The sequence below is a fragment of the Alosa alosa genome, chromosome 21, assembly GCF_017589495.1.
Source record: "Alosa alosa isolate M-15738 ecotype Scorff River chromosome 21, AALO_Geno_1.1, whole genome shotgun sequence".
NCBI lineage: Eukaryota > Metazoa > Chordata > Actinopteri > Clupeiformes > Clupeidae > Alosa > Alosa alosa.
Genome location: NC_063209.1, coordinates 6,767,984 through 6,788,261, shown reverse-complemented (window position 1 = coordinate 6,788,261; position 20,278 = coordinate 6,767,984). Strand labels below are relative to the sequence as shown.

General features: G+C 43.3%; 3 protein-coding genes across 5 annotated transcripts; all 3 read left to right on the top strand.

Moving 5' to 3' along the window:
* Positions 1–2,566: 2,566 nt before the first annotated feature.
* Positions 2,567–5,020, top strand: LOC125286938 (selenoprotein H-like). Its single transcript, XM_048232287.1, has 5 exons — positions 2,567–2,799; positions 3,647–3,776; positions 3,873–4,015; positions 4,166–4,283; positions 4,662–5,020. Exons 1-4 carry the CDS (start codon positions 2,580–2,582, stop codon positions 4,270–4,272), a joined length of 600 nt encoding a protein of 199 aa, XP_048088244.1. The 5' UTR covers positions 2,567–2,579; the 3' UTR covers positions 4,273–4,283; positions 4,662–5,020.
* Positions 5,021–5,886: 866 nt separating this feature from the next.
* Positions 5,887–8,961, top strand: clp1 (cleavage factor polyribonucleotide kinase subunit 1). 2 transcript variants are annotated; one of them, XM_048232286.1, is made up of 6 exons: positions 5,887–6,035; positions 6,382–6,668; positions 6,778–6,885; positions 7,328–7,447; positions 7,665–7,802; positions 8,083–8,961. In XM_048232286.1, the coding sequence occupies exons 2-6, from the start codon at positions 6,384–6,386 to the stop codon at positions 8,779–8,781; spliced, it is 1,350 nt and encodes a 449-aa protein (XP_048088243.1). In that variant the 5' UTR covers positions 5,887–6,035; positions 6,382–6,383; the 3' UTR covers positions 8,782–8,961. The 2 variants fall into 2 exon arrangements, with proteins under 2 accessions (XP_048088243.1, XP_048088242.1); XM_048232285.1 differs by lacking the exon at positions 5,887–6,035 and adding an exon at positions 6,067–6,241.
* Positions 8,962–9,168: 207 nt separating this feature from the next.
* zdhhc5b (zinc finger DHHC-type palmitoyltransferase 5b) lies at positions 9,169–20,277 on the top strand. 2 transcript variants are annotated; one of them, XM_048230791.1, is made up of 12 exons: positions 9,169–9,755; positions 11,250–12,393; positions 12,493–12,614; positions 12,809–12,966; positions 13,147–13,319; positions 13,787–13,889; positions 14,332–14,423; positions 14,753–14,861; positions 15,013–15,121; positions 15,230–15,336; positions 15,849–16,573; positions 17,185–20,277. In XM_048230791.1, exons 2-12 carry the CDS (start codon positions 12,254–12,256, stop codon positions 17,309–17,311), a joined length of 1,965 nt encoding a protein of 654 aa, XP_048086748.1. In that variant the 5' UTR covers positions 9,169–9,755; positions 11,250–12,253; the 3' UTR covers positions 17,312–20,277. The 2 variants fall into 2 exon arrangements, with proteins under 2 accessions (XP_048086748.1, XP_048086749.1); XM_048230792.1 differs by lacking the exon at positions 12,493–12,614.
* Position 20,278: the final 1 nt, after the last annotated feature.

The following is a 20,278-nucleotide window of genomic DNA, read 5'->3' as shown; positions in this document are numbered from 1 at the left end:
TTCTGTTTAACCCTTAAAGGTGTAGGTTTTTGAACGTTCTAAGTTCCGCAACAATTGAAGGTTCTAAAATTCTATGTTGAATTCAATGAACCCAGATATTCTTTAGAATGTTAATTTCCCAACATTCCCGTCACACCGGTGTGACGGTACTCCTTTAAGGGTTAAGGTGTTTTCATGACCCAATATTCCATTTAAAACAGGCTATGCTAGGGTGTGCAAACGGTTTATTAGTAAACCGAATATGGCCTTTTTCGGTTTATTTCAATCAGAATAAGGAGTTTACAAGACACATGCATATTTGGTTTATTCCCAATAAACTGATTTGAAACCGTTTATTGGCTGCATGAAAACGTGATGAATGTCTCTACAACTGTTAAAGACCTGGCCATATTATAGGTCCGTATTATATCCGATCATTTCTGTGTGTTCTTTGAAGTGTCTATGTCCCCTCACACTCAGAACAGATCTATGATGGTAAAAAGGAGAATCATAAATGATCAGACAAGTGCTCTCTTTGAGCAAGCACTTTCACAGACGTCAGCTGTCAGACTCTGTAGAAGATGTATTGGATCATTTTAATTAAAAAATGGCAAATATCATGGATGACATTGCTACATTATAATTCAAGAAAGTTATAAGGACAAACAGAAAGCACCAAGCAACATATTTGAAAAGGATTGCGAAGAAGTTTACACTTGTTTAATCCCACCCCCTTTCATTAAATCATACAATTTATTATAAGGAAAATACATTTGCAATGATTGCAATTCATTCTTGAAATTAATGACTACATAAAGATTTCCATTTGGAATTTAGACTGATGTCAAAACGTAATATAGAAAAACTTGTGCATTTATCTCCAGCAGGGTTGATAACTGCAAAATGGGCTTGTTACAGGCCGCCTTAAAAACACTATCAAACAGCTTCAGGTGATACAAAATGCAGCAGCTATAGTTTTCACCAAAACTAAAAGAACTGACCACATTACTCCAATTCTTAAGACCTAAATACCTATCAGACATGCTTCAGCAGTACACACCTTCTAGACCTCTTAGGTCTTAGGAGAAAAATCTGATCGTAAAACCTGCTGTTAGAACTAAACATGGTGAAGCAGCTTTCAGTTGATCAGTTTGTTCAGGTCCTTCTGTCTGATATTGAAGTGGAGCACTCCAGTTCAGCTCCCACAACAGAGCCAGCTTTCCTTACCAGCCTGTCCAGTCGCCCAGCATCCCTCTAATTGTTTCAAATTATTATGCAAATTGGATTTAAGTGTCATAAATATTTTTTTGTTTTTCAATTAAACTCATGGATAGTATTGTGTCTCAGGGCTCTTTGGATCATTGAAATCAATCTCAAACTCCTGTGATAATTAGTTTGCCAGCCCAATCAAAGGAAAACTACATAAGAAGTATCTCCACATTATTAAGCAGCATGCCACAGGTTTCAAGCAATATGAGAAAGAAAAAGGATATCTCTGCTGAAAAGCGTGATCTTGTGCACTACCTTGGACAAGGTATGAAAACATTGGATATTTTCCAAAAAGTTATGCGTTATCATCGTACTGTGAAGAAATTTGTCGCTGATTCAGAGCACAGGCGGGTTCGTGCAGACAAAGGCATAATAAGGAAGGGTTCTGCCAGACAAATTCATATGATTAAGAGAGCAGCTGCTAGAATGCTATTATAAAGCAGCAAACAGGTATTTGAAGCCGCTGGCGCCTCTGGAGTCCCGCGAACCTCAAAGTGTAGGATGCTCAAGAAGTTTGAAGTGTGCATAAACCTACTATTCAGCCACCCCTAAACATTGCTCACAAGCAGAAACGAATGCAGTGGGCATGAAGACTAATTTTCAAACAGTTTTGTTTACGGATGAGTGCCGTGAAACCCTAGATGGTCCAGATGGATTGAGTAATGGATGGTTGGTGAATGGCCACCATGTCCCAACAAGGCTGAGACATCAGCAAGGAGGTGGCGGGGTCATGTTTTGGGCCGGAATCATGGGGCGAGAGCTGTTAGGCCCCTTTAGGGTCTCTGACAGTGTGAAAATTACCTAGGCAGAGTACGTAGAGTTTCTGACTGACCACTTTCTTCCGTGGTACAAAAAGAAGAACTGTGCCTTCTGTAGCAAAATCATCTTTATGCATGACAATGCACCATCTCATGCTGCAAAGAATACCTCTGAGTCATTGACTGCTATGGGCATAAAAGGACAGAAACTCATGGTGTGGCCCCGATCTTCCCCTGACCTCAACCCTATTGAGAGCCTTTGGAGTATCATCAAGCAAATGATCCAATGAACAGTATTTTGAAAAATACTGTTATCATTGGGAGGTTTGTTCAATAAAATTCGAATTATACTTTAAGGGTTGATGACTTAATGATGAAAATTATGATGAAAATTATACTGACCATCATTTGGATCAACTATTTAGGAAAATCTGAGAAAAATCTAATTTAACAGCAGGGCTCCTGAGGAGGATTCAGAACCTGCAGGGCTTTGGTTGAGGTGAGGCAGTTGGGTTTATTGGAAAACAATTATACTCCAGATTGGTAGATGGCGTTTGCGTCCAATGTGAAATTATGCAAGCAATCACGAGGACCATAGACATTCTATGTATTGTTATGTTAAGCGCGCGAAAAAACCCTTTAACAGCGTCAGTCACTCACGCCGTCAACTTCGGACATACTAGCGGTGGTTTCTTTTCTTTTGGCTGTGCGTTGCAAATTGAGCTAGGCTACACGAAAATAATCTGCTGCCTTGCGGTAGGCCTAATGGCGGCTAGACCTAATTCTAAAACAGGTAAGTGCCCTTAAATATCTCACTCTCTATGTTCAGAGTATCTGATTCTTTGCCCATTTCAATTATGTGCACGCATGATGTTTTTGAACGCCACAATGCGGTGACATAACTATCTATATCTGTGGTGCTAATCTTGTAAAGTAGGCCCAGGTCATGGAAACCCTAAACTGCTATCATGTAAAATAGCCTACATTTAGATTTCGACCCCATTTCCCCATGATCTCGTGTTATAGGCTATATGTTATTATCTGGATATGAACTTTGTCTAGGAACTCTTAATTTGCCCACAACAGCCCAATTAGTTGTACCACTAGTAATTTCGTCAAAATAATAGCATAGTCTCCCGTGCCAAAATGGTCAACACATTCCACCACAACATAAGCTCCCAACAGCTCCCAACACCAGTAGAGCTTACTAACTGTCCTCTTATTATTGCATTATTTTCTCGAGGTATCAAATATACACAAAGTGTCGAGATAATGGTGAAAATAAGATGAGAATAAGAAGTCCCAAGAAAGGGGAGGAGGGGGCGGTGCTACAATACATGTAAACTGTATATATATCATTTATTTAGCTGACACCGTTATCCAAAGTGACTTACATATGTCAACTATATTACAAGGCTTTACAATGTCCCTGGAGCAATTTGGGGTTAAGTGCCTTGCTCAAAGGGCACAACAGTGGAAGCTGGTAATTGAACCCACAACTTTTCAGGTTACTGCACGCTAGTGCAGCTCCTTTACCACAACACTACCACCGCCTCAATCGGGGATTTCACAGGCAACAATGAGTTTCCTTCAGACCTAATGTATGTGGTTATCGCTGTGTTTACCATGTTGATGTTCAGGTCGTGGTTCTAAGCGAAAGGCAGAGGATCATGATCTAAAAGAAGATGCAACTTCTTTGGACAACAAGAAAGAAAAGCCTGAAGATGTGGAGGTTAAAGAAGAAGACCAAAAAATTGTTATTGAACACTGGTAAGATGGGAATCTGGATGTGAACATCACTGCAAACTTTGGATTGCTCTTTATGTGATGCACAGAATATTGGGTGAGATTGAGATTCTCTTCTAGTAAAAGCTGACGAGTGTACGGTCGGAATGCTGACGCGGTGAAGTCGGCAATTCAGGCTGCACATCCAGATCTGTGTGTGGAACTGAACCCCCAGAAACCTCGTCGAAACAGTTTTGAGATCACCCTGGTGGATGCTGGCAAGGGTAATGTGGAGTGGAGGACTCAATATGAGCCAGTGTTGTGATGAAGTGTGCAGCACATTAGCGATTTTTATGTCCTATTATTTCAATGAGTGTGGCATAGATAATGTCTCCTCTCAGTATCTCTCAACTTTGCACGCACTCTGTTCTCAGAAACGTGTCTGTGGACTGGCATTAAGAAGGGTCCTCCTCGTAAACTGAAGTTCCCTGACCCTGAAGAAGTCCTGTCTGTCTTGAAGGAGGCAAGAGACAGTAAATAGAGACCAATAAGGTTTGTCTTGGCTTTCACTGTTAACTTTGAAAAGGGAACTTCTTATTTACAACATCATTATTTTTCTGTGTATTGTAGCCAGACATCATTCAAGTTATAGTAATGTTTGCTATTTAGGGGTAACCTAATCATAAAGTGTCTTGTCACCCTGGGTGGTGGTATTGGGAGCTTTCAGTTCAGGCATACTGAATTTTTATTTGAGATTCTCAGGCATACAGAGGATCAGTTTAGGCCAAAAATGACAACTTTGGTGTCTTCAGTATACCTTGTACCATGTTAAACCAACAACCAAAGGAATGTCTAACTATTGGCCTTTTCAATTTAGTTTATTCAGTGTTTTTATAAACCAAATTGTCAAATGATTTCTGTCCTTTGCAGTTGCTAATGAGATTCAGAGCACCTGCATGCGTAATGATGGGGAATGACCAAAAGGATGCCTTCCCAGTCTCTCCCTTGATAACCCTGCTGCAGTGTTCGGAACTGATGAGTATTTAACATGTGGTTGTCAATCTGATTTCCTCCTTACTGGTTTGTACTGCTGCTGTCTGCGGTAATGTTTTTGGCTTAGTTTTGTTCTGTAAGAGAATAGACTTGACTATTCTCCCTGATAAACCTTGGGTTGAACACTCCTCATTAAGTTCTTTTAACTTCCGTATTAGGTTTGTAACAGTACTGAATTCCTCCTGTATAACATGTGACTGAAGGTGTTTTAACTTAAATAAAATGTTCACTTTAAATGTGTCAGTATTCAGGTCCTTATCTCTTTTTAAATGTCCGCTGTATGTACACAAAAGCTATAGCACCCCATTATTAAATTTGTATAGTGTACAATAAGTGAAATTATGCAGTAACTTAACACCTAAATGAGCATTTGTACAAAAGTTGGATGTACTTGACTCAGAATATAACATCTTACTGATCCAAAAATGAGTTTTCCCAGGTTGAATTCAGGCCAGAAACGCTAGTAGTAAGGCCTTGATTAAAATGTGGTGATGTAACATTTTTGCAACATACTACAGTACAGTTCAAGTTGACAAAACAAGATGAGCAAATATAATGAGTCAATAGAGGGAGATAAGAAACAGTATTGTCATGGGACACATGGGCTACTCATGTTATACAATCAACTGATTATAATCATGTGAGTGTTTACATCTCATTCAGCACTCTCGCTCTCCTTTCTCTTGTCAGAATATTCATTCAACAGTAGGCTACTGATTGACAGGATGAGAATATTTTGTATCACGTGGACACAAGTTATGCTTATATCTACATGGTGATTTACTAAGTTGGTATAACAACTTTACTTTTTAAACCAGTGTATCTTTTTTTTTATATAACATTTGTTATAATTATATAGAACACTGGCTAAGAGGTACACAATAAAACAAAGAAGGCAAAATAAATAATGGAGAAAAAAAACTTTCTGCATAAAAATTGTATTCAGATTTAGTGCCTTGGTTTCTACTTGTCAATGTTTTGCAAAATTCCCGTCTTGAATTTGATAGTTATATTAGGGACAGAAAAAAACAATGTTACAATGTATCATTGTGTTGTTAAAAAAGGTTTGTTCTCTGTAACAGCGCAACACAAATATATGAAACATGTCTCAAGTCAAGAAAGTGTAGCAAAAATGTATCCAACTGGAGAGGTAGCGTTTCTCGCGTTGTGATGACGTCATCAACACTGGACGGAAGCGCCCTCTGTTTGTGGCAGGTGGTCTGTTCGTTTGTTAGCTGTGAAAGAAACCAAGTAAGTGTTTCATTAAATTGAATTATAAAACTATACGGACGTGTTCAGATTGTTAGAACATTTCTTCAGTTTAAGTTTTGATACTGGTTTGCATACAAGTAGGCCTAGTCGCCGGTGTTCATGAAGCGTCGCTTCTCGGGATTCAGGGAGCTTTAGCACTTTTAGCACTGCAGTTGCGATGGCAGCATGGAACTCTTTGCTTGAGAGTATAAAGTATTTTCTCTTTTGCTACAAGTACAATGAACCGGAATTGCGATTGCTATTTGTGGTTGTTTCTAACGTTTCAATTGTTTGTTTTTTGGTCGTAAATGAGTTGTAACCCACCTTCGTTGCTCTCACCCTGCAGCCATGACCACTGAAGGTCCTGAGAAATCGGGCGAGGAGGGCGCCGGAGCCGCGAGTGGAGCGACAGGCAGCGCGAACACGGGTACCCGATTTGACCTAGAGAAAGAGACTGAACTTCGGTTCGAGGTTGAGGCAGGTGAACGAGTCCAGCTGGAACTTCTCTCTGGATTAGCCGAAATATTTGGCTCTGAACTCAATAGGAACAAGAAATACATGTTTGGTCCAGGCTCGAAAATCGCTGTGTTCACTTGGCAGGGCTGTAGTGTATCCCTCTCGGGGAAGACTGAGGTAAGATATGAATGCGCTGTGTTGTACTAAGTTAATGCTTTCAGTTATTTGTTTGTTTGCCTTTTGACAAGTGTCTATATTTTAATATTGTGGGTTCATGTTGCCACAGGTTGCCTATATTTCCAGAGACACCCCGATGCTTCTGTATCTTAACACCCATGCTGCATTGGAACAGATGAGGCAACAAGCAGAGCGCGACAATGAGAGAGGCCCACGAGTGAGTCCTACTAAAATGTCCATCCGTAATAGGATGAAGTTGATAACATGAGCTGGAATCTTCCTTTGCTGTGTTGACACCACATACAGGCTAACTACATCATCAAATTTCATTTCAAACCCCTACCATCATTTTTTTGTGAGGATGTTGTCTGGTAATAACCAAAGACATGGAGATATATCAATTTTTTTTTGTTTTAAACCTGCATATAAACTTCACACTAGACTAGATGGTTCCAGTCATACATTAGCCAGTTACACTTAACTCGGCACACTTAGAGAGAGATGTCGGTTTTATCATGTTTGTGGTGATGGCCAAAATTCAGATTTCCTTTGTTAGTCTTCAAAAAGAGAAGAACTGACCAATGCAATCACAATTTCTCACCATAACCAATCTGTCAGATTTGTGCATTCGTCTAACTTGTGTCCATGTTATTGTCTAGGTCATGGTGGTTGGTCCCACAGATGTCGGGAAATCAACAGTATGTCGTCTGTTGCTGAACTATGCAGTAAGACTTGGCAGAAGACCAACCTTAGTAGAGCTGGATGTGGGCCAAAGTGGTGTAAGTATGTTACGTCAGCACAGTTCATTACTGTGTAAAATGCTTTTGGTTGAAGATAGAACTAGAATTATTTCACCTATTCCTAATTAGAGTGGGTGTACAGGTCAATTAAATCAGCCCTTCATAATATCTGTAGTAAACATGCTTTTCAATGGCATGAGGCTGTCAAATTGATTGAATGGTACACAAGTGTAATGAAAACTGTTTATGTTAAAAGGTGTCTGTGCCAGGAACGATGTCAGCTCTGTGCATTGAGCGCCCAGCTGATGTGGAAGAAGGCTTCTCAGTCCAGGCTCCTCTGGTCTATCACTTTGGTTCCACAACCCCTGGAACTAACATCAAACTCTATAATAAGGTCCATATTGTTCAATATCCATATTGTTGAATTTTTCTATCTCCAAAATGTTCTGAATGTGTGTGCATTGAACTTTTCATATATACATTATATAGTTAATATTCTGTAGGTAAACGCCTTTGTTACATCCTCGTTGTTTTTCCTACTTGGGTGATGGTGGTAGTGAAATGGTGTTACTCTTACTTTGATAGTCATGTGTGTTTGGTCATGTATACGGGTGGGAGGGGGGTTGTGCACTCATGGTTGTTATGATCTCTAATTATTCCCTGTTTTCTGGCAGCTGACATCCACCCTGGCTGAGGTGTTCTCCCAGCGCTGTGAGGTCAACCGGAAGGCTAGTGTGGGCGGCTGCATTATCAACACCTGTGGCTGGGTGAAGGGCTCAGGCTATCAGGCACTGGTGCATTGTGCTTCGGCCTTTCAGGTGGACGTGGTGCTGGTGCTGGACCAGGAGCGGTTGTACAACGAACTGAAGCGTGATCTGCCCCACTTTGTGCGTGTGGTGTTGCTCCCCAAGTCTGGTGGTGTGGTGGAGCGCTCCAAGGACTGCCGACGAGAGTCACGCGACGAGAAGATCCGTGAGTATTTCTACGGCTTCCGTGGTACCTCGTTCTACCCGCACGCTTTCGATGTACGCTTCTCAGACGTGCGCATCTACAAGATCGGTGCACCGTCCATCCCGGACTCATGCCTGCCATTGGGGATGTCTCAGGATGACACACAGCTCAAGCTGGTCCCAGTGAGTCCAGGCCGTGACCTGACACACCATGTCCTGAGCGTGAGCTGCGCTGAGGACGACACAGGAGACGGGACCTCAGCAAGGGGCCGTGGGGTGCTGGAGAGTCCTGTGTGTGGCTTCATCGTGGTGACTGCAGTAGACACACAGGCTCAAGTGATGACTGTTCTTTCACCTGCACCTAGACCCCTGCCTAGGCACACACTACTGATAATGGACATTCGCTTTATCGACCTGAAGTAGAAACAAATAGAAAAGGGATGTCCACTATGGAGCAGGTGGAAAAGATTAATACCCATATTGGGACTTAAGATATGAATTTAAAATGCTTAAGTCAAGCAATCCTTCATTTCTGTTAAATACTTCATGTCATGTGTGATGGGTTGTCATGCTCTTTGATTTGCATAAAACATTTGTACAGTATTTTTTCTGTGTCTTTTACTAATAGTTGATTTTATTAAAATATTTTGATATTTGATGTTGTCTCTGTGTGTTTTTTGTTTTGTATTTCTCAAAAGAAATGGTACCATAGGGAATAAGATGTGCCCCACCTTCCCCCTGTTGTGGTTTGAACGTCAGGAGTCGATGGTAACATTGCCTCTCACTGCCGCATGAGGGCATATGCTCGCTCAAGCCATAGACCTCGGTCTACGTAGCGAAACTTCACAATTTAGGAACAATTTCCTAAATTACCACCGGAAGGGGTAGATTATCCTGTTGTGTGGTGATGACTTTTGCGAGCGAAAGTACCCCTGCACAGTCCGGAAAAGGCCAGTTCTAGGGTCTACCCTAGGAAAAACGGGTTAGATGTATTTCTTCATCTGAAGAAGCAATATCGCCCGTGATGCTAATGAAGTAACGCTGAACTTGAGAACTGTGGTCTACCATCCCTCGTCAGTTGTTGATTTCGTGGGGCCACTCACACGAGAAGAGTAATTCGGGCTTCTCTAGATTTAGTAGTTTCTCTGGAAAACTGGTTTCACTCGGGATGTAATTCACTGCGATCCAAACATCAGATACTGCTGTGGACTTAAATTGTTATCGTGGGTCGGGAGTTCTTGGCGATAACTGAAATCGGAAGAACGAGTCTCAGGATTGTCTACTTGGGGCCAACTAGTTAGCTAGCATATCTAGCTGCTAGCAAGCTAACTTTAGCGGAACTGCAGAAGACAACCAGCATAACACAGACTGTCTCACTCACCTGCGGTGCTTGTCAGGTAATGTTTTCCTTATTAATGCAACTGCTGTTCCATCGGCTCTTTTTATTGACATGTCATGTACGTACTCTACTAACTGACATTTTGCCATCATAAAATCTTGATCTTGGAGTTAACGTTATTACTTTCATATGGCCATTATTCAGTATATTACAACTGACGTCTCTGTCGGCTAGGATAATGTGTAGAGCAAAGGCACCAGATGGGCAGATGGGTAACATCTAAACCTCGGTAATGGAAGCTAATGTAAGGTTGATTAGCATGGTTGTCTTAGCAGTAGCATGGTTATTAGTGAGGATTTGGTGTTTAACTGATAAACTATTTAACTGAAATGAGTTGAGGACCTAGATCAGTGGCCAGGGGACGAAACGTCTACTCGGGTTCTTCAACGTTTAGGGGGGAAATCAGGTGAAGTTTAGCTGTTTGCTAACGATGGGGGTATTGCTAGCTAATGTTAGCGAAGTTACGGCTGAATTTGACGTTAGCTAGTCATCTAGGATGGATTGATGTGCTCCCTCTGCCGCACATCTTAACCTTAACCTTATACGTGCCGAATAGCTTCCTGGATGTAATAATATAAGTACTGTCCATACAACAGATCTGTCATGTTTCATTATATGATTTAATAGGAACAGATAGGAAATATGAGAGGTGGGATTTGCCCTTGGCCCCTGTGTCATTCAGATGAGCACCTGCAAGAGACACGCCAGGATTAGCGTCCATGGGGAACAGGATTTCGTCCATCTAAATGATTAGTGTCGGCGATAACCTGACTCCCACCACTGGGTACTGGGCTAATCTCCAGTGGCGACAGGCGACATGTTTGCCCAAGGAGTAGTTCGCTTTTCATAAACTAGGTGGTCGAATCGACTGGTCCAATTAAATTACATGTTAATCTAGGCTAGTTATGCGTGATAATGTATTTTAAGCGAAGGCAAAGCTTCCCTACTCCGAGGTGACACGAAGAGATAACGCGATCGAAAGTCTGATAAAGATTGCATGGTTTGTGTGAGTAAGTGTGCGATGTTGAGCGGCACAGGCACACCCTTTTCCTCGGTGAGTCACTGTCACTGTAGTGGAAAACGTATCAGCATGTGGACAGGTTTCAACAAAGACTCGTAACGCGTACTTGAATGTCATTTTGGACGCAGAGACTTTCTTGTTTTTTTTTTGTATGCTGTGACAAGAGTCACAGTTTACATGTTTTGTCCTGTGAAGATTAGGAAAGAGAGTTTTACTGCAACGTTTTTGAATGAACAACTTTGCAAGTTGTATGTTATTTGAGAACGTGGTGTAAAAGATACACCTCCCCCCTACTGGCACTGACACCTGGAAAACCTGTGTGGGGAGCTAGTTCCCATCCATACCATGTTCCTATACTGTTTTGCATACAACCGAACTCTTGAGAAATATGAACGCTCAAGATTTGGGGGCACATTGCCTTGCATGGAGGTTGGCATTAATGTACTCTCTCATATACTTACTGTGTTACAGGACTAAGTCCTTGGCCAATGCAAGGAGGAACAGTCACCTCAGTGTTCCCTAGCAGCCATTGACCTGTTAGTTTACCAGCCAGAGAAAGGCCCCAATGGAATACAATGCAGATGTAAAATGGTTTGGGCCCCAGGAGTGTGCCCATGGGTTGGTGATGTGTGTGGAGACTGGCTGGGTCGACGGGGAGGACCCACAGAAACTCGGACACAGACACAGCATGGAGCTCTGAAGAGGACGAGGGGGTCCCAGGCTGGAATGACTAGCATCGCACTACAGTCTTTTTTGTTGATGCAATTGCACTGGAGCAAGGACGCAGAATAACTTACGTTTTTTTTAATTATTATTATTATTATTATTTTCTTTTTCATTTTATTGTTTTATAGTAATTTTTTAAAGAAGATATATTTTTTGGTCATTTTGCCAAACATTTTTTTTTTGTGTATACAAATGCATCTATACATGAATGCACCACATCTATCAAGCATTGACTAACAGCAAAACTCAAGTCAGCACACCTTTGTGATGTCTTTGATCAGCTGAGAGACTAATATTTAATTTTTGTACTCACATCAATCTAAGTATCAATGAAGCCATGCAGAAATCTATTTGAATGAAGTGGCAGCTATTTCTTTTATTGCCAATTAATTTTTTTTTAATCTTGAATAGTTGTCTAACATTGTATATCTCCTGCTAACTTGCAGATGCACACATTCTGACCTACTCTAATAGTGCCACAACCTCACTTTCCTGGACACATAAAACACGGATGTGAAGTCTCTCCTTGTTTACCCCAAACACTTAATCCTTCTCTCTGTCCTTTCTGAAGTGATTACTTCACCCCTCCTTTGTCCTCTGTGTTTCCTTGATTTTGACCATGCCAACACTCTCCACTCTCATAACACAAAGGGCATAGTTTCTTGTCTTGTTGACCCTCTCGTTCACACATACATATCCTACCCCTTTATCCCTTCTCTCTCTCTCTCTACCTCTCACTCTCTCTCTCCATGCCGGCTGGTCTGAGCATGGGTGGGGCTTTAGGAGCCCCCTCCTCCCCTTCCCGCCCATTTCGCCCTAGTCGCTATGTCCCTGTATCCGCGGCGACCATATTCTTGGTGGGCTCGACGACACTCTTCCTGTGTTTCACGTGAGTTCTCAGCCGTAAACGCACACTCTTGTCACACATCGCCGGACTAAACACTTGGCTCAGTCCCACTCATGTGCACTCCTGTCTCTTTCTCTCAAGGTGTCCTTGGTTGTTTGAGGTGTACTCCTCCATCATCCCTCTCTACAATACACTTATTTTCCTCTTCACCTTGTCCAACTTCTGCATGGCCACATTCATGGACCCTGGCATCTTCCCCAGAGGTACAGCATGCGTCATTGTGTGTGTTCATATGTGTGTGGTGCTTGTTTGTGTTTGGCATGTGTCTGTTTTGATGGAAAAAAGAAGATAACTCCTAATTCTTCCTGCAGGCTGAGCTGATTTGCACTGCTTGGAATGTAATGTCTCCTTGTGTGTGTGTGTGTGTGTGTGTGTGTGTGTGTGTGTGTGCATTTAGCGGAGGAGGATGAGGACAAGGAGGATGACTTCCGGGCGCCACTGTACAAGACGGTGGAGGTGCGGGGGATTCAGGTGCGCATGAAGTGGTGCTCTACCTGCCGTTTCTACAGGCCCCCTCGCTGCTCGCACTGCTCCGTCTGTGACAACTGCGTCGAGGTTAGAGCGCGCGCACACACAAACTCAGTTTCACACCCAAACTCACACCACATTCTGATTAAAGTCCCCAAAGACCGTTGTTGTGAGAGCAGGCGTGTGTGTGTGTGTGTGTGTGTGTGTGTGTGTGTGTGTGTGTGTGTGTGTGTGTGTGTGTGTGTGTGCGTGTGTGTGTGTGTGTAGGATTTCGACCACCACTGCCCCTGGGTCAACAACTGCATCGGGAGACGGAACTACCGCCACTTCTTCCTGTTCCTGCTGTCACTCACAGTCCACATCATGGGCGTGTTTGGCTTCAGCCTCGTGTACATCCTCCACCACACTCATAAGCTGGACACGCCACAGTCTGCCGTCACGTATCCTTTTCCCACTGGAATTGCCCCTCTATATTCAAATGTTATATAGGGAATATAGTAAAGGACTAGTGACTTAGTTTTTGATGTAGCTCCTGAAATGTAGTTCAAGCTAGTATTTTGAAAGTTCCATTAGTTTGTTATAAATGTTTACTTGTCATAATTTTGTTTGGACAGAGGTGACCTAAACCTTACTTGTTAGGAGAATAGGTTGATTGTGAGCTCCAATGTAATCTGTGGCAAATAAGGCATGCTTCCCATCTTAAACCCAATCTATGTTCAGTTCACTTTCCTGTATGAATCACCTCCAAATTCAATTCAATTATTTTCCATATTTAGGCCATTTGATTTTGTTTTGTTTTAGACCCTAATTAGGTTTGTTTTTCTGTGTGAGAGTTTGAGAAAGGGATGTTTCAAGCTTGCATACTTGATTTTTGTATTTGAAAATGTTCCTTAACTGTGTGGCTCAGTATAGCAGTCATGTGTGTGGCCGGCCTCTTCTTCATCCCAGTTGCTGGGCTGACGGGATTCCATATTGTCCTGGTAGCACGAGGACGAACCACCAATGAGCAGGTCTGTGTATGTGTAGTTGTTTGAAGGTGTAAGATGTTTACTTGATTACGTTTCTTACACCACAGCATCATCATAACTTGAGGCCTGAAGCGATTAAACAATTGAGGTCAGAATGGAAAAAGGGGTGTATTTAATGTTTTAGTTCATATTTGATGTTGATTTTCATTTGGATTGTTCCTCTTTTTTAAAAGAGAGCTGGGTGAGAAGTTTGCCTTTAAAAAAAATACCAGGCAATCAACAATCATCGCATGAACCAATGTTGGTGAAAACAACTGAAATTGCATTTTGTCATATCAGTTGTACAATACTTTACATAGTAAATTATGAACACCTCTGAACAGCAGAGTTAGCTTATGTGTAAAATTCCAGTTCCATGACTGGAATTACAGCCCTGAATGGAATCTATATGTTTTTTCTCCCATCTTTGTTCATGTCTTATTAGGTGACGGGGAAGTTTAAGGGTGGAGTGAACCCATTCACCAAAGGCTGCTTGAGGAATATATCCCACGTGCTGTGCAGCTCCCAGGCTCCCAGGTCAATTAACATCTCTGCTCCAGTGACCAACTTTACATCTCCCATTTGTAACTCGGCTAATACAGGGTGCCATTGTTCTTGTTAGGCGCTTTACTTACTTACTTGCTTGATTGATTGGATCAGTCTTGTTAGCTACTTTCTTCAGATATGTGCTGCCTTATCTGTACGTTGAAGATATATGTCACATAGTGTGTGCCAGCTTTTCTGACAGATGTAATGTGTCGAGTAATTATTTAGAGTTTTAGGTTTATTAAATCTTTCAGATATTATAATAGTATTTAAGTGTTCTTCAGAATGGATTGTCTTACTATGTTTGTGCATGTGTGTAGGTATTTGGGTCGCTTGCGGAAGTCCGTTTCTCTTGAAATACAGCCGCCATTTTTGCGACCACATCCTCAAGATGAAACCGATAAGGCGCTGGACAATGGAATTCAACAGGTATGCGCTCACAAGGCCGACACATACATGTGCCCATGCACAACACTTCCATGTGATGTGTTTTGTTGTTGTTGTTGTTGTTACTGTTGCTGTTGCTGCTCTGCACCCTCTCTAACCTGAGTGTGTGTGTGTATGTGTCTGTGCTGCTCAGTCGAAAAGCAGTCTGGAGCTGATGGAGAGCCAGTCCACAGACGCAGAGCCCCCGCCTCCCCCACCCCCTGATTTCCGCTACCCAGGGCTGTCACAGACGCACACTGAGGGTAGGTGGAGGAACATACACATGTAGGAACGTGCACCAGCATTCAAACACACACAGTAGGTAGTACAGGCAGTCTGTGGTAAGTTGTCCTCCTCCTTCTACCTATCAGAGAGCAGCTTGCTTCACGAAGCTCCACCCACCCCTTCTTTGAACAAGTACCGGCCGGCTAGGAGCAGCCCAGGAAGGAACCACACTGCCATAGCGCACTCGACCAAGGTAAACAGCCACACACGCACTCATGTTAACATGTAAACATCGTTGTTATTATTGAAGGCAGGTACACTGAGACATTTCTGCATTGCACCGCAGACCCATCATTAAATTCTTTTATTGTCTTCTTGTTTTTTTGATCGTTTTACCGCCAGTCTGTCGATCAGTAAGTGCTAGGCTCGAGCAGTGTCAGTGTGTGGTTGCCCGTTTGGTTGTGATCAGTGTTTTGTTGTGCGTGGGATGTGTCCGTGTGTCGTCACCTGTAAGAGCGCCAGTGCTTGTGTTTGGGTACTCTGATCTGGTAGACTTGTGTTGTTTTCCATTCTCCCCCTGTTTGCTCTGCTGTCCTTAACTGTTGTTTCCTACTGTACCGGGATGATGTGCCCCCCCCGCCCCCCCAGTGTCCCCTCCTCTTGTTTTTTCTTTTCCTCCCGTACTGTGGGTCTCCAGCTGCCTGCCTAGTCTGTCTACTCAGCCTGCCTTTGTCTCTTCTGTCTGTCTATGTGTGTCTCTCGTAGATGACTCGCGGAGACAGCTGTGTCTCCGACCCCAGTCTCTCTGGCCGGGTGGGGGCGGGTGGGCGTGGGGGAGTCGGGGGTGGCGGCGCAGGCCCGGGGGGGCTGGGCGGGGCTTCCACTTTGGGCGGGCGCTCCTACCCCTCCTTCACCGACACGCTGCTCCAGTCGGCGGCGGCCTCGCGCTCGTCGAGCCTGCGCTCGGCCTACACGGCGCACAACGCCCTGGGCCCGCTGCTCTCGGAGGGCACCACCACCTCCACCAGCTACAAGAGCCTGGCCAATCAGACGCGCAACGGCAGCCTGTCCTACGACAGCTTGCTCACGCCGTCCGAGAGCCCCGAGTTCGAGTCGGCCGCCCCCGAGCTCTCCCCTCCCAGGCCGCAACCTCCGCCCGGCGGCCCGCTGAGCCCCGCCCCAGTCGGCGAGGAGCCCCCGCCCATACTGGGATACTCCTCCCCCTTCCTGTCCGCTCAGCAGCGGGAAGGCTCTCTCCAGGCCTGCCCCGCCCGCCTAAGCTACTCCTCCCACCGCGCTTTGTTCCGCCCCACCAGCCCGCCCCCGGTCCAAGCCCTCGCCCTGCCCCACTCTCCTCGTGCTCGCTCCCTGGGCTCTCCTCCGCCAGGCTCCGCCCTCCCGTCCGCGCTGGGCAAATCACTGTCCTACACGGGCGGAGCCACGGTCCAGCGCCGCCCTCCTAAAGCTGGGGGAGGGACCCAGGTGGCAAAGTGAGTAGCGGCCAACAAGCTAAGCCTTTCTTTCCACTCTGTGAACTCTTCCTCTCTCCCTCTCTCTAGCTCTGTCACTCACAGTGTCTGCCTTCTTCTATGACTCTTTTCTAATAATATTTTCTGCATCATTAACTTTCATTACTTAATTTGGAACATGGCAATAAAACACAGACACGCAGCTATAGTTTTGTATTCTTTTCATCTGGCCGTGACTGGTCGTTCAAGCCAGAGCACCCCCTCCATCATCTCCAGTCTGGTCAGGTATGGCCAGTGGTGGTCAAACCATCTGCACTAGCGCTTCAATTTTGTGGGGCTTTCGTTATTTTACTTTCTCCTCTATTTTTTACCATCCTTTATTTCCACAGCATGCATTGGCTGTGCGTGTGTGTGTGTGTGCGCGCATCTGTGTGTCCTTGTATATCTGTGAATGTGTGTGTGAGTGTGTTGTAGTTGGAGTGAGTGCCCTTGTAGGGAGGAAATGAATGTGCTTAGAGGCGTGTCTGTGTGTACAAGTAGGGGCATCAGTGTTGTCGCCATGACTACGGGAGGTGCAATGTTTTTGTTTGTGGTAACCCTCAAACCCGTCTGTCTCTCACCCACCCAACCAGCTCCACCACTCGACCCAGCCTGGCCAATCACAGCACTCTCTCATCGTTTAACCCCGCCCTTAAAACAGGGGATGAAGTGAAGAAGGTGACTGGCATTGGGGGCACAACCTATGAGATATCAGTGTAGCACCAAGGGCCATGTCACATCACATGATTGATCTCCTACCCTGCCTCTGACGTCCTTCTGTTGAAGAAGGAAGGCTGGTAAACTTGCACTGGCACAGCTGATCAAAGACTCCTGCCCTACTGGCGTTGGAGGTGAACTCAACGCTCATCCAAAAAGAAAAAGGACTTTTTTTTTTTCAGCCAGTGAATGGTTCAAATGAAGTGGGGTATATGCATACATATGAAATGAAATCTATATCTGTGTTAAGATCATTGGGTCCATATATGGGATGAGCAGTATGATGTCGACCAAAGTGAAGCATGACGCTATGAGGACAAGCACATTGATTCATGGCCAGTGATCAGCTGAGGACCAGGCTCACAGGAGCTTTGATTGATTGGAGGTCCACTCATTTGAATTCTGTTTTTGCTTATTTCTTCTTTTCTTAGATTTTTATTATGTTTTATTGTATGTGTTTTTTTGTCTTCAAATGTTATTTTATACAAATATCTATCTAAAAGAGTTACTGTGTGTGGCAACTGAATCAGGAAAGAAGATAAATGGTTAAAAGAGTGCAATTGTTTTAGGGTAGGTCGTCTTTTCATAATTTGATTGATGGCTGTATCAGCCTGTCGTACACCCTGTTTGAGATCTCAGCCAAAGAGATAGGTATGATCAGGGATCTTGATTTTGACGGACAGCACATATAGTCAATGGGACTGATATTATCCATGGCTCAACAGCACAAAAAAGGATTTAATGGAATATAACTGAATGTTCGTCATGGAGATTTTATGCAAAATGTCTGTCCTGAAGAATGTGTAAAAACATTTGCGCCTTTGTCTTAACTGCAAGATTAAGAACAATTGTGCTGCTCTCAAAGAACTCAGCACTATAGGTGAGGTGAAATCGTACACTGTTCACATTTATGTTTGCCCTGAAGTTAAAAGTTCTAACATGTCTTATCCATATTCATAATGCCTGTATATAACACTAGATTTTGGGGTAAGGGGTTTGTTTTATATATTGGCATACTCTCTCAATCTAAACAGCAGTGGAATTATTTGAATTTCAGCATTTGTATCTGCATGGTTGGTGTCCAATGTACCTCCTGTGCTCTTTTAAAGGAATAGAACTGTACATGGTGCGTGTCTAATTTGGTCTAATTTGGTCAAATTGATTTTGAGAACAAAACGTGTGTGCAATGTTTGATGCATGTTCCCCATTTCACAGTTTTAGCCTGTGCATTGTCCCAAGTGACATTGTTAGAGGTGAACACTTGTCCTGTCCTGCTAACATCAGTTCATTTCTTCCTCCTCTGCTTTCGAGAAAGGAGACCTGCCGCACCTACTTAGCGGGCTCGGTCCCTACTTTAATGGCCATATTCTGAGGTAAACATGCTGGAACTGTGAATCAGATAATGCTTCCTGGTTTAGCAGCTGTAGCATTCTCATTCATTTCAGAGAATCCCACAAATCAATGGAGCTTAATTTGAGCATTTGTTTAGGAGCATGTGCAACACTTGAGTGGTAAATGTCACAGCACAGCCCTCAGAATATGGCTTTGAAAGTATTTGGTACTTTGGTTCGTCATGAATTCTCAACTAAAAGACATCAAATTATGTGTTGTGTTATTATGTGACGGGGAATAACTGTTTTGCCAGTGTCAAAAACACGCTGTCTCATCAACTCTTTGTCATTGTGGTTGGCCAATGCTGTTTCCCAATCTAAGCCATTATTTCCTATTACTTTACAAGAATGAACAGCCAGAATAAGATGTGTGAGCTATGCTGTGTGGTCCTTTGCTGATTGGAGAGTGAATTAAATAATAGTAATGTGAAGGTGACGGTAGAATATATAATGTTGCTGTGCACTTTTTAGATGTATTTTTTTACTGTTGTATCATTGCAGGGCTAGTGCTTCGTATGATGTTGGAACATTGCCAGCTGACTTAAGAGGTTACTTTTTACTGTATAGGGGTATGAGGCTGCATGTCTGTGAGCTTGAACAAAACAAGGACAGACAGGGTGGAGAGATGCATGAGAGCTCATCTGGGTTTGCTTTTCCTGAGGTACCCTGTTACAGTGTATAATGTTGATGCACATTACACGTTGTGGGAGTAATGCTCACTTTGTGTGGCGTTAAAGGTGTGTGTTTTGCACAGTGTGTGTTTGTTTGACTTTGTTGATACGATCAGAACGTTTGTCCAGTCTGTGGAAGCATTTTCCTGTGGAATGTCCAGCATTGTGTGTGAGGATGGTAAATGTTGGTAGGCTGTCATTTCTAAGAAAACATACTCTGCAGCAATCACAAATGGCCCCCTGACCTAACATTAGCTTTAAAGATAAGATGCCTCACCCTTAACTCTCACCTTTCAAAGTCTTCTTTGAAGTTAATGGCGTTATTCAAGCTCGGTGGAAGAGTTTAATCAGTGTAGTTTGACTCAGGCCAATAGGAAAATTATGTGATTCAAGCCCTATAACCTCAGAAGACATAGTCAAGCTTAAGATATTTGTTTAGACATTGTATGACTGTTTTTTCCATGGTAGCTTAATAACCTCTCCACCCTGGCCTTATGACGCCTTATAAGTGTTCTTAGGGCTGTGAACTAAGATGAGAGGTTGCATTATCATTGGCAAGTGGTGGTCACACACAAATGCAATCCCTTTTTACAGTTGTGAACAAAAATGGAAAACAAATTCCATTCAATGATCAAGACAGCTGAGACCACTGAAACGTTTTGTGTTTTAAAATGTTTTTATGTTAGATGCACACTTCCATTTGAGACTGGCAAATGTGAAGCTTTGTATGTGTTAGTGATCACTGCTCTGGTTCCAACTCAAAGCTTATGGGGGTAGACAGCATGGACTGGAGGCATTTTGAAAGGATTGTTTCACCCTTTACTGGAGCTGAAGGTTTTTTTTTTCATGAGGCAGAGACAAATAACGACAAGGCAGAGGCAGACAAATAAAGACAAGAAGATATTGAC